Source organism: Microplitis demolitor, chromosome 1, assembly GCF_026212275.2.
Source record: "Microplitis demolitor isolate Queensland-Clemson2020A chromosome 1, iyMicDemo2.1a, whole genome shotgun sequence".
Classification (NCBI taxonomy): Eukaryota; Metazoa; Arthropoda; class Insecta; order Hymenoptera; family Braconidae; genus Microplitis; species Microplitis demolitor.
Window position 1 is genome coordinate 4,324,684 of NC_068545.1, and position 13,536 is coordinate 4,338,219.

At 28.1% G+C, this 13,536-nt stretch overlaps 1 protein-coding gene across 6 annotated transcripts in view; it reads left to right on the forward strand.

Moving 5' to 3' along the window:
* The first annotated feature begins 466 nt into the window (after positions 1–466).
* LOC103574995 (uncharacterized) overlaps positions 467–13,536 on the forward strand; it is a 29,942-nt gene continuing 16,872 nt past the window's right edge. For 2 of the 6 annotated variants that reach the window (XM_008554584.3, XM_053741144.1), the window contains exon 1: positions 6,896–7,364. In XM_008554584.3, coding sequence (XP_008552806.2) covers positions 6,980–7,364 — 385 coding nt within the window. In that variant the 5' untranslated portion in view covers positions 6,896–6,979. Of the gene's footprint in view, positions 1,438–6,894; positions 7,365–11,043; positions 11,545–13,536 lie in introns of those variants that run through there. The other 4 variants (XM_008554579.3, XM_053741146.1, XM_008554583.3 and 1 more) reach the window with 4 other exon arrangements.

Below are 13,536 nucleotides of genomic sequence, written 5' to 3' on the forward strand. Positions count from 1 at the left end.
GTGGCGCTTGACACCACGAACACTTCCTGTAGTACAATCTGTTAAAGAGCGCACAGACATAACGGTCACGACTGTTGCTCACCGATGCCGTCATGGAAAATTCCCATTCTCGAATGTTCTTCCCCTCTCCCCTTCCATGTCGCTCAGCCTTTTACCGCCCCCATTAAGCGTCCCTTCCCCCTTTCATGTATCGAGTATCTTTTGTTTGAGCAGGTCTCTCCCCCCCACTCAACTCATGACCGCGTGTTTCTTCAAAAGCTCCGACAAAACTACGCCCTCCCTCATTTAGCGGCAAAATTCTCTCTCCCCACTCCCAGCACAACTTTCCACAATACTAAGACGTTATATATAAATATACATTCATTACTCATTTATACATATAGTCTGTGTCAATGTTAGCCTCCAGATATAGATATATATGGTTTGTACATACACTATATGGGTATATATGTACATATAAAAATATATAGTCATTATATACCGGATATACGGCAACGTCGCAACCGTTAAGTACATAAGGGCGAGAGCGGGCTTTTGCATGAAAAAGTTTAGGGTGGGAGGTGAAAGAAGTGGCAACGTTTCAATTCAAATCTGCCAGATTCCAATTCCTCACCACACTGGCTGTCTTCGGTTTAGATGCATGTGCACAGACTTTACGTTCGTAGACAAAACAGTTAACAGTTACACACGGTTTTGTTGTTGTTTATATGTATATGTAACATATATACATACACATATATATTTATAATTAGTGTACATAGATATATAGAGACTTTAAAATATACTTACCGTATATTACATCACTAATTAAGTTTTTTCGTGACATCGCGTCATTTTTTTCTCGTTGGCGCAAATAAAAAATTAACTATAAAAAAAGGATACATACAAAAATTTTTTTCGCGCATGCGGGGCGTCAGGACGCGCACTCTTGTGTTTTTTTTCACTACCACTACGACCACTATCACTACTACAACTACAATGATATCAACACCATGTACTATAGTCTGGTATAGACTATAAACTAATTCTATTATAATTTGTGTGGTACCGATAGGCTGCAGGCTGGCAAACGGACACACATGAAAAGTCATTGAAACAGAAGAAAGTCTACAAGGAAAAAAATTTTAAAAAGAGAGAGAAAGAGAGAGAGAGAGAGAACAATGTGTTCAGTGTGGATTGACTTACTGGTGTTAGCGGGTCTCTGATGATGATGTTGATGATTTTACTGCTCAGTTAATGATTATTATCATTATTAGTATCAGTACTGTTTAATTGCCGAGTGTTGATGTGTATAGTGTTGTGTGCCAGGTGCAAATGTGTACTGGCGAGTAAGTGTACCATACACGTGAATTATGTGTATGGATGTACAGTCTAGCGAAATGGGTGACAGGAGTTTTGATGAGGATGTACAGATCGTGAGGTGTCACGTTGAGAAAAGTAAGTTTTGTTTTGTACTTTTTCATTTGTTTGTGTTACTGTATTTTTCAAAAATAGAGGTTAGTTTTTTTTATCAGTGAATTTTAGGTTAGAATAAGGCTGTGATTATACACCAGTGTTACAGTGAGATTGAGATCACTAATTTAAATTATCAGTGTTAATTAATTACTACTTTTTTTTACTAATTTTCAAATTAAATTTGAATTTTTAAATTTTTAAATTTAAAAATTCATGAATTTTTATTATTTTATTTCATTTCTATTCATATCTATTTTATATATGTATTAATATATGTACATATATTTATACATTTTTTTATTACAATAATATATGCCGGTAATTTGTAAGATAAAAATTTTTGTTGGCGCGCGTGGCGCTCCAGTAAATTTATTCATATTCTGTCTTATTCGCGCCTGTAAGATAAATGAAAAGCGCGCGCACTGAGAATTCAAGTGCATATATATATACTGGTGATTAGTCGACCGCGTGGTCTGATTGACATTTTTTCATTGTAACATTGAGGCAAAATTCAGTACAGTTTAATACAAGCTCTGATACATAAATTTTGTGAAAGTATTATTTATTGAAAACTTAACCGGGTGTAATTTTTTTACTGAATGTAAAATGTCAACTTTTTTAACGTATGCGAACCGAAAAAAAAAAAATTTTAAATAGACGATAAGTGTAATTAGTAAGTTAAATAATAAAGTCTTGAGCGGTAAGTGTTGTTGATAAAGATAGTTTCAAATAGGCGACAAAATAGCAAATGTATTTTGAAGACATTTGAGGTCCTTGCGTTGATAATGAAACTAATTACGTTTAAATATTTAACATTAATAAATTTATTATATGATTTAATTGACATTTTTTAAATTTATTTTATAGTTTTAATTTAAATGAGAACTTTATGGAGTGGGAATGTAGCAGACGAGACAGTTTATAAATTTTGAATAAATAAAATAAATTTCAAAAATGCGCGTACTGATTTTTGAATTATTTAAGCGCGCGTTTTTATATTTTAGTTCTTTTTACATTTTATTTATTTAAAAATTTAAAAAATTGTCAATTGTCAGCTAAATTCGCGCTCATAATTTATGAAAATGTATTTTGTAATTTTAATTGACTTTCAAAGTATTTTAAAAATATATTACGAGTTAATTAGTTTTTCATACACTTTTAAATTATTGAAGTCACAATTAATGATGATTGAAACCAGTGAAAAAAAAGTTGGCTGATAAACCGTAAACTTTATATTCCCATTCTATAATTAATTTTCATTTTATTTTCCCGCGTATTCGTTCTCCAATTACATACATACAATTGATTGCAATCATTTTAAAATTCAATTAACTTCGAATTAAAATAATAGCTAAAAAAACCATTAAACTGAAAACGTCAAATGTCTATTGGATAATTTTGTCATTCTCAATTACACGGTATACTGTTTTATATCGTTAAATATTGACAATAATTGACATAATCGTCCCTATATTATTGTTATTAACTTCCCTGCATAATTGTTGAAAAAAAAGTATATAAGTGAGTTAAACTAGAATCAGAAATTATTGAATGTAGCAGGGTTGGAACCCTATCCGGTTATGCGTACCACGGGTTTTAACTTTTCATAAGTAATTTAAGTACTGACATACATAGAGTAAAACTTTAGTAACTTTTATTCAACGAGTAGTAAATTATTTCAAAAATCAACATTTCTTTTAAAAACTCAAAATTCTTTTAGTATTGATTAAAGGGACACAAAATTTAAGTTTTAGCTTTTTATATAGTTTTCAAATTAATTTTAGAAATTCAAAATGTACTCTTATACATATATAAATATATAAAGTAATTAATTTGTCTTAATAAATATAGACAATTTCAAAATATAGAAAAAAAAAATCATAAAATGATTTTCTACAAGTGAAAATAAGTTTGTTAAAGTTAATACGGATATTTAATAAATGTCTAGCATCGTATGGCACAAAATTGTTCATATATATATATATATAATTGTATGTATATGTAGTATGGGTACGCTCACGTGTAGTGTATATGCGCAGTAGATATACCGGTCTCACCATCTATATGCTGCAAATACATACAAATATATATATATATATATATATATATATATATATATATATATATATATATATAGTATGTATACGTGGTCACTGCCGGGGAGGTTATATACTACATATGTATTAATTTTATATATATATATATATATACATATATATATATATATATATATATATATATATATATATATATATATATATATATATATATATATATATATATATATATTTATGTACATGTAGTACATAATATACAAGCGTCTTATGTGCACATACTGTAGAATATAAAAAGTATGTACACTACTACGAAGAGAATAGTGATGTAACAAAAAGCGTATATAGCCGAAGATATACGGAGTAAACCGAATGTATTTTATTTCTCATTTAGAACGCGTGTGCCGCGCCGGCGTTATGTTGGTCGTAAACTTTTAAAATAACAAAGACGCCATTTTTAATTTTATGGAAAGCGTTATTAATTAATAATTGCCCATATAAATTGACAGTTACAAATATATATTAACTTAGATACATATTAATTAAATAAAATATCTCAATATTTAATATTATATATTGTCTAGAGTAGCAGAATTTGCAAAATATATGGCCTCGAAAAACTGCCGTGACCTTCAGCCCCCGACCTTATTTGCCGCGTGGGAGAAAGCGCGATTATTATCATTATTATGTCTTATATATATGGATATACATATGTATTATATTTTTACGTAACAGAGATAAGTCTGTATGGTTAATTTTATTTATACTTGTAAATATTTTCCCGATAGTGAAGTACGGGCGGATCGTTAATAGTTGGGCAATAGAGTGCGCTTCGAGCGCTCAATTGAAGTAGAGAACATCCGGTTAGCAGCCATCTTGTCATTACAATTTCCCTTCTTCTTTTTTTATGTTTCCCCCACTTTTGAGATTTATATCGGAGTACATATGTACAGATGTTGTACATAAGCTGGTATATAGATATATATTTAAGCTTGGTCCCCTTCCTTCTCTGACCCCGCGCAGTATGCCCTCAAACGAAAACTACGCCGTAACTTGGCATAGCAACAGCGTTAATAATGAAGCTTTCTATAAATAGATGGCTCACGATGCGATGTTGCCAGACCTACTGGCCCCCGGTGCTCATGTGAAACTCTAAAGTCCAAGGACATTAGGGTCGCCATCAAGTCCGGCAACGTCGCACTATTTGCGTCTTAAATATATATTTCCACATACAATATTCAAATATTTAACTTTAAATATTGTTGTGTTTTGTCAACTGTCATTTGAATTTGAATTTATAATTCAAAATAACAATAATAATAGTACTCTAGTTATCATTGAATTTAAATATGCATCAAAATTTGTATCTAATTATTAAACGATGCATAAGTTAAATAATTGATGATTAATTATTTTTGGGGTTAAAAAACAATTAATTATTAAATGTAATATATATTTTTCAAAAGCGTAGGTGTTTTCCATATTTATAATTGTGTGCGTTAGAGAGCAACGTTGCGAAGCGAGAGTAGGCGTGCCCCGACGCGTACGCGATCTGGCAACACCGCCACCGTAAATCATGATTAAAATAATAAATGTATTATACATGTATATACATATACAGATGTATTTGTATGTAGATATCTTGCATATGTATGTGAGAGTTGTATATACTGGTATATAAATTTGTACATAGGCCCGTGGTATGGATGATGGGGGCTGCGCAAAAGTATCAGTTGAGCTCTGCTGTAGTTAGAGACTGGCTGGGTTCTGCGCATCTTTAATTCCCCCACTAGTAATTGTACATAACCCCCTCTTTTCTGTTTAATCCAGCGGCTTTCCAGGCACTGAGTCGCGGTGTAAAGGGAGGAATCACCTGAAACTATCCTATATACCTTCCATGCGTTTGCCAATCTTGGCACTTTGCCTGAAAGAGCATATCGACCGTACAACGTTGTCATATCACTACGAATCTTGTGCCTGGTCCTAAGCACTTTTTCAATAGTATGTACTCATTCCTGAGTCTGTGTCATGTGATGTTACATTTCTACCTACCCTCCCTTATTACTTTCATATATTTTATATATATATATATATTTTGTTAAATTTTTTTTTATTGTCATAAAGAAAGTTTGCAAATTACTCAACGTTCGTCGGCCTTTTTTATGCTACGATGATTTTTTTACTGTCATTATTATTATTATTATTATTATTATTATTATTATTATTATTATTATTATTATTATTGTTATTATTAAATTTTTTTCTTTATCTAGAAAAATCTGTTGAATTTATATTAAGTTAAGAACTTATATTGGATTTTCTCTATTTAGATACGTTAATTAAATTTCCTTGTAACGTTTTATGTAATAGACTTTATTTTAATTAAAAATTTTTTTGTAAATATATATAGTCTATATTCAACGAAAAAATTTTTTTGTGTGGGTAAAATGTATATAAAATAGAAAATATATTTTTTTAGTTTTAGGAACATTGACATTTAAATTTAAATTTAAAATTTGGATTTTCTCTAATTAAATTAGTTAATTAAATTTTTTTGTAACATTTTATGTAATAGACTTTATTTTAATTAAAATGTTTTCATTATTTGAATTTTTTAAATAATTCTTTTTACCGCGTATTTAAAAAAATTTTTTTTATAAATATATATAGTCTATATTCAACGAAAAAATTTTTTTGTGGGGGTAAAATGTATATAAAATATAAAATATATTTTTTTCAGTTTTAGGAACATTGACATTTGAATTTAAATTTAAATTTAAATTTAAAAAATGACTTGTTAAGGATCAGGATATTTAAAGATTTCACCGCTACACAAAATAGAATAGTTTTACTGGTTTTATATACATGACTACAATATACTAGGGGTAAAATCATCAAACTACAACCAATAGCCTACATTTTGGTAGTTCTCAGTAACGTCGTCGTGTCGGCATTTTCTGCGCGCGTCAAACCCTGATATTTTTTAATTATTAAAAGACATAACAATCGGTATGTGATTATTCAACAATTAATAATATAAACATTACTGTCATAAACAATCACTGAGTTCTATTTTGTGTGTTAAATTGTCTGACTAATTTTATCAGTTGTCAATATAGTTTTTTTTTTATTTTTCGTGCTCTACAAGCATTGAGGTTAGGTTAATAGGCGTTTGTTTCTTCCATTTTTAAATAACGTTTTTACAAACAATGGTTACCATAATATGTTATAATTATTGATTACTAACATTAATATTAAATTTAAAATCAGTAATTATGTTGAACAATTTGATTTTTTTTACATCTTATTTAAATTTGTTATTTATTTTTTAGTCTAAATTATTTTACTGTAAAAAAATGATTATTGTGAATAATTGTGTTGATTAAAATAATATTTAAAATATATATATTGTGATATATTGATCTGACATTTATGTGAGTAATTTGAGTATTTATAAACAATTAAATATAATGCCACGTAAAAAAACTCATCTTAGTTCAACAAAAGCTCGTGCACGCAGAAAAAAACTTTACATGCTACGTAAAAAACAAGAATTAGATGAGACAGTAAAAAATCATGATAGTATTGATATCATTGGAAATTTAGATGAAATGGGAAATGATAATAATGATAAAATAATGGATGGAAATAATTTAATTATTGATAATAATATTAATGATGATAACGATGACGATGATGATGAAAATAATGTTATTGTTAATGAAACGTGTAGTATTAATAATAATAATAATAATAATAATAATGATAAACTATTCAGTACTGAAGATATTGAAATAGTTAGCATTGTAGGATCTTCAAATCAAGAATCATCTCAAAGTAAAGCATCAGCAGGAGGTAATCGATACTTTGTGCCTTGGACTTTTTTTACTGTAACTTTTGTTATTTTTTTCTGTTTGAATTAATGGTTTTTTATTTTTCTTCATTGCTATATACTGTGAAAAATTAGCGGAGTTCATCCGGAGTGGTATTTAATTCCTTTGGAGTGAAATTTACTCTGAAGAGGAGTAATTTTAATGCAAAAACTCCAAATCGGAATGCGGATTTAAATACCATCCAGATCACTCTGAAACTCTACTAAAAAAAACAAACTATTTACTCTGTATGCCGTGATTTTTTTTAAACTCCGGAACTCTGAGGGATGGAGTGAATTCGATTTTAAATAAAATCCATAATCACTCCTAATTTTTTACAGTGTATTTTGTTGACAGTAGTTGTTGGTTGGTTTTTAATTTGTTTATGTGACAAGCCACGAAAAAGTATTATTTTATTTTCCTTTGCTTACATTTTTTTTTTTTTTTAAATTAAATAAATTCTTATAATTATGTTAAAACTTTTCAAATTTAAACAATTATTCTATAATTTGAATTTGAATATTTATTTGTCTTGTTTATCAAAAGTCGGAGTCAATAGCTTATATTTGTCTTTTGAATATAAATGACAATTATAATTGATAATTAATAAAATATTAAAACGTTTTCGTTAATTATTATTATTTGACAGCTTAGATTTTTTTTTCTATACAAATTCCGATAATTTGAAAGTCAATGAGGTTATTGACTTTCATTTATTGAGAACTAAAACATTCGTATAATTCAAAATGATTTACTTTTTCATCTACCTCAGGTTCTTGTTACTTTATATTTTCTGAAGTGGAAATTATTGAGATAGAAAATGGAATTTTTAAAAAAATTTTTAATGTTCATTATATTTTATATATATTTCTCAATATCTCATGAATTTTATTCGTTATAATTCACTATTAATTAGATATTTAATTACTGGTCTTATATATTTAAAATTAAATTCAAAAAATACATTTAAATATTTAGACATTTAATTTTCTTAAATATGAATTTTCTTTTCTTTTATAAATTACAAATTAAATTTAAAAATTCAAATATATGATTAAATTTTTTTTACATTTTTAATTGATACCGTTATATGTTAATTACTACCAGATTTATTATCTCATATGATAAGTAAAAATTCAACTATATTTATTGATTTAAAATACTAAACGTTGAATAGTTGATCTTTAAATTTTTAATAAATTCAATTAGTTCTTTTTACTAAAAAATTTTTGAAAATAAACTTGATAATAATATTTGAAGTAAAGATCAAATAGTTCTTTTCAAGTTAATTGAGGGTTTTTAAAAATTTATCTTGGATTTGTGGGATGAAGATTAAAGTTGATGATTATAATTCAATAGATAAAGATTAAAGTCTGTTGACTTGAGGTAACGTTTGTTGGTTTTTACTTGACATTCTTTAATCTAGTAAAAATCTTCACCAAGGGATGATGCTTAAATTTAATTTTTGAAGGTCTTTTAATATATAATAACTATAAGTTTTACTTCTATTAAATATATAATTGTGGATTATATAGTTTAATAATTTTGAAAATTATTTATTAAAATTTAAGCTTTGAGTTTAAATATGGTGGCCACATTTCTGGAAAACTTGGAAATGTCGGAATTATAAATATAATGGAAATGTCAGAGAATTCCGTCACAAAGCTGGAAAAATTTTTACTTTCTTTTCTTTTTGACTGAAAAAATCCGGTAAATTTTTTTTCTGTCAAAACTGTTCAAAAAGTAGCGCGGCGCGAATGCGATTGTAATATCATCTTGAAAAAAAATTAGTAGAAATTGATTTCAATAGCGAAAAAATGAAGCAGTTAGAATTAAAAAGGCTGCTAGAAAAAAAAAGTCTCAGTAGAAACCAATCGTCAGGATCTTCAAGTTATTAACATGCATATTGACAATTCAAAAAACCAAACACATTAAAAGTATACACAAGTATTGAACTAATAAGTTTCACTATATTTATTATTCGCGTACTTGAATAATATTTTATTATTATTCTATAAAACGTTCTTATTTATGAAATTTATTTTAGGGAAAATGAAAAATTTATTTATATTTTATTATAGAGTAAGTTATATAAAAGCATAGATTTAAAATAAAAAATAAAAGATTATTCATTTAATAAATAAAAAAAACCTATGAACATTGACAAATAATAAAATAAAGTTTCATTTAACGACAATGATTGATTATTTATTGAACTGACTCATAGCATTTTATTTTGAATTAAATAAATATTTCCAATGATCCAATATTACTACATACGGTCAGGGAATTCTTAAATTATTCGACTAAAATACCTGGAAAAATCAGGGAATTTAAGTTCCAAAAATCTGTAGTCACCATATTAATATCTACTATTTTTATCCATTTAATGTTTAAATCCTATATAAAATTTAACTGTGTGAGGTTTAATTATTAATATTACAAGCATGGTTTTCCAGACATTGCCATATAAATAAGTTATATCATATTAGGGTGACATGTTATGTAATAATATATTATACAATTTATATAGTATAAGGTTGTACTTATAAGTGCATTAAAATATAACTTCGTTACAATAAATTATGACCGGTATATTGTTAGATTTATGTAATAATTATACTGTTATTCATTTATTAAACCGTATCCAGTAATTAGATTTTTGAAATACATTTCTATTAATTATTCGAATCAATCGATTTAATTTCATCATTATTTTTAAAGTGAAAAATTTTTATCGGCTAATTGAATAATTTATTATCTTACATTTTAAATATCTAATAACTCCAGAACATTTTTTATTCCGGAGGTAAAAAGAAAAATGTCACCGCAATATGTTAATAATTTATAATTCACCAAGTACCTGAAGGAGCTGACCTCCTTTAGACTTTTAATTTATTAAATCTTTCATATTAATTATTAACTATTTCCTGTATTTAATTTTTGAATGACGTTTTTGACATCTCAATCATATATTTATTTAAAAAATCCAATAATCGATGTGTCTCGTAAACTTTTTAATGATTTTCTTAAATGAGCTTTATACTAAAGGAATAAAAAAACTTTTTTTTTTATAAATAAAGTTCACAAACCTCCGAGATTCACGTCAGGGTTCTCGGACAAGTACGAAAGCGTGACTGGCATACTTGTGATTTTTATCGTATTTCTTTGAGCGCCAAATAATAATTAACAGTAATAGTCGTTTCATCTAATAATAGTAATATAATTAGTCTGTAGATGTATGCAATAACAATAATTTAGTCTATCAACAAAAAACTAATCAAACTTCAACTTCAATAACGATAGAAATATTTTTTTTTGTTATCTGGTTTAAAATTATAAATAGACAAACCAATTGCTCAATAGTTAAAAAAAAAAAAAAAACTAAAATAATAATAAAAATTTAATTATTGAAAATTGTTGATGGTGGCGCGACGGTTTCTCGCGGGTTTGTCGCTGGTGATCCCCCAAGTACCTCAGTAGCGTCAGCAAGCGGCCAGACATTCAGTCACGGTCGGTACCGCGAGAAAACGCGATTCATATATACAGCAGTATATATCTGCGGATATATATATATATATATATATATATATATATATATATATATATATGTATACATATATATATCCATAGTTTAGTATAGTAAAGAGTAAAGTTAAATCATGGACAGCAGCAGTAGCTGAGGTGGAGCTGGCGACGAGTCGTCGACTCCACTCGCTCAGCGCCTCTACCTCTACTATACAACTTTCTTCCATTTTTCATTTATCCATAGTCTCTTGTATGTGGATCTTTAACTTTAAAATGTGAACCTAACCAGGTTTGAATCCTCGGGGATTCTGGGCAGGCCGATCCGTCGTACGGAATCGTGCACTGTCTACTTTTTTAAAAATCACACTTAAATACTCATATATTTTGTTTTTTATCAACTCCTACAAAACAGTAAAGTGACCAGTACTGTAAAGTGTCCACGAGGATTAATATTGTGCCGAAAATTTTCGGAGTTTAACTTTTTTTTTACATTACACTATTCAATTGTTTTTCAAATCGCATTGTTTAAAAAAAGCTGTGTGAACGAAGTGTTTAACACGAGACTCGGTGCCGTACGATGTCTATGCACGAGTGGACGGGTGCGTAAACGTCAGTGCATTATCATGTGATAATGTGTACGTAATAATATGATTTAAGTGTTAAAATAATTTAGTTTAATAATTTAATCCCTTTAATATCTGTATGCGCACTCGTGGTTAATTAACGTCTGATCTGATGCAGCTTTTACTACTTCATTTTTGAAATAACATATATGTATAATGCGCTCAAAGTAGAAATTAATATTCCTACTTGTTTATTATTTTATAAATAATCACTTGTAGTTTGACGCCATTTTTTTTTGTTAACCAATATTGCATTGCTTGTCGATAGATTATTGATTCGTCTGGACGTTTCATACTAGGTGGTCGAATTGAAATGTATTTCATATATATATATACGTTTTTTTTTGTTAATTGTCGCTTATTTGTGTTTAGGTTTAATATTCAAATGACGGATAACTTGCGCACATGAGCACGTTGGTTAAAACAATGTTCGCAAAATGAAGGTTATAAGCTTAATTAAGATGTTAATTTGTGTTGTTGGATGATTGTTGCTTAGTTTAAAAATAATAAATTGTAAATATTGTTTTTGAGTAAACATTTATTGAAGGGTAGTTTTGTCGGAAGCGAAATGCGGTTTAATTATTTGTTTTATTTATTTACGTTATATGACGGTTGTAAATTTTTCAAGGCATATAAACAGCCTAAGAATTATCTGTAGCCTTCTATAGATGATAGGGTCCTTGGCCTCTTAGGCAATTCTGACGTCACGGTCATCAAGTGTAAAAGATGTTTTTTTAAAATGACATTAGTTATGTTTATTTATCTGACGGATGAATAGTAATTGAATTCACTAACATAAGTTTGATGTTTTTTAGGTTTTTTTTTAGAGATTTATCATCTTTTTCATGATCGTTTATCTTAATTTTTTGTTTGCGATCTTTAGAATGTAATATTAATTAGTGAGCTAGAAAGGTAAATGAAAAAAACGGAGGATTTGATAGTTTGGAGTAGAAAAATAGTGGCTTTAGTTTTTGCTTGGTATAGTGTGTTATTTACTGACGGTTATAGAGGTCAGCTAGACACAGAGAGTATGGAATGTCTAGTGTTTCATGTTCTCTACTTCACTTTGTTAGTGTACATGCAACTTCTTCGATGTTAGCATTCACATGTTATTATTTAATATTAATATTTTTTTTTTAATATTGTTTTATGTGGGGTAGGGGGGTAGCTGAAAGAAATCCATTTTTTAAAGACATTTTACAAGGTCTGTAAAAAGTGGAGACTATTTTCAAAAAATATAAATAGGTTAAATTTTTAAAAGCTCGTGTAAAGTTGAGTGTTGATGCATTTTTGCTAAAATTTAGTTTAAGATCGGTTGTGCGATAAAATTGTTATAAAAAAAAACTCTGGTGTTAGGGTTTGGTACTACTACTATGGCCATTAGATGACTTAATTTAATTTTGCTTACAACGGTTTGTTTGTATCTTTGTATTTATGATTTAAGTAATAAAACAGCAGTTTAACTTTTAGATAAAGAATTAACTATTAGTTTTTAAGTTTTGAATAATACTACAAGTTATGATTAGATTCATTTTGTTTTCCGGTTTTGAGTTAAGGTGGATTCACAACTTGTGGAATAAGACATACTTGTATTTAAACTTAGATAATGTTGAATTATAATTAAATTTTTGCTATAGGAAATTGTACAGTTTTTAAAAATAAATAATTTTCTTCGTACCTTTTGCCGTGGCCAAAAATAAGAGGGTGTTCTAGTTCAAAATTATTCAAAAAATTGATTTTACGACTTTTTTATGGATCTTAAAGTTGAGACCTTCAAAAAAAATCGGTCTGTCGGTTGACCCTGCGGGCCAGCCCCAAAACTTCCCGCTGTCTTTGACCTCAAAGAGCTCGAAAACATTAGTGTAGATATATTTTCGAGCTCTTCGAGCTCGAAAATGCTATCACATGCAATTGTTTTTTTATGATCTTTTCAAGCTCTAACAAGTTACCTGTTATGCTGAAGTTTGAAAATTTAAGAATCGAAAATCATCAATGAAGCGGTTT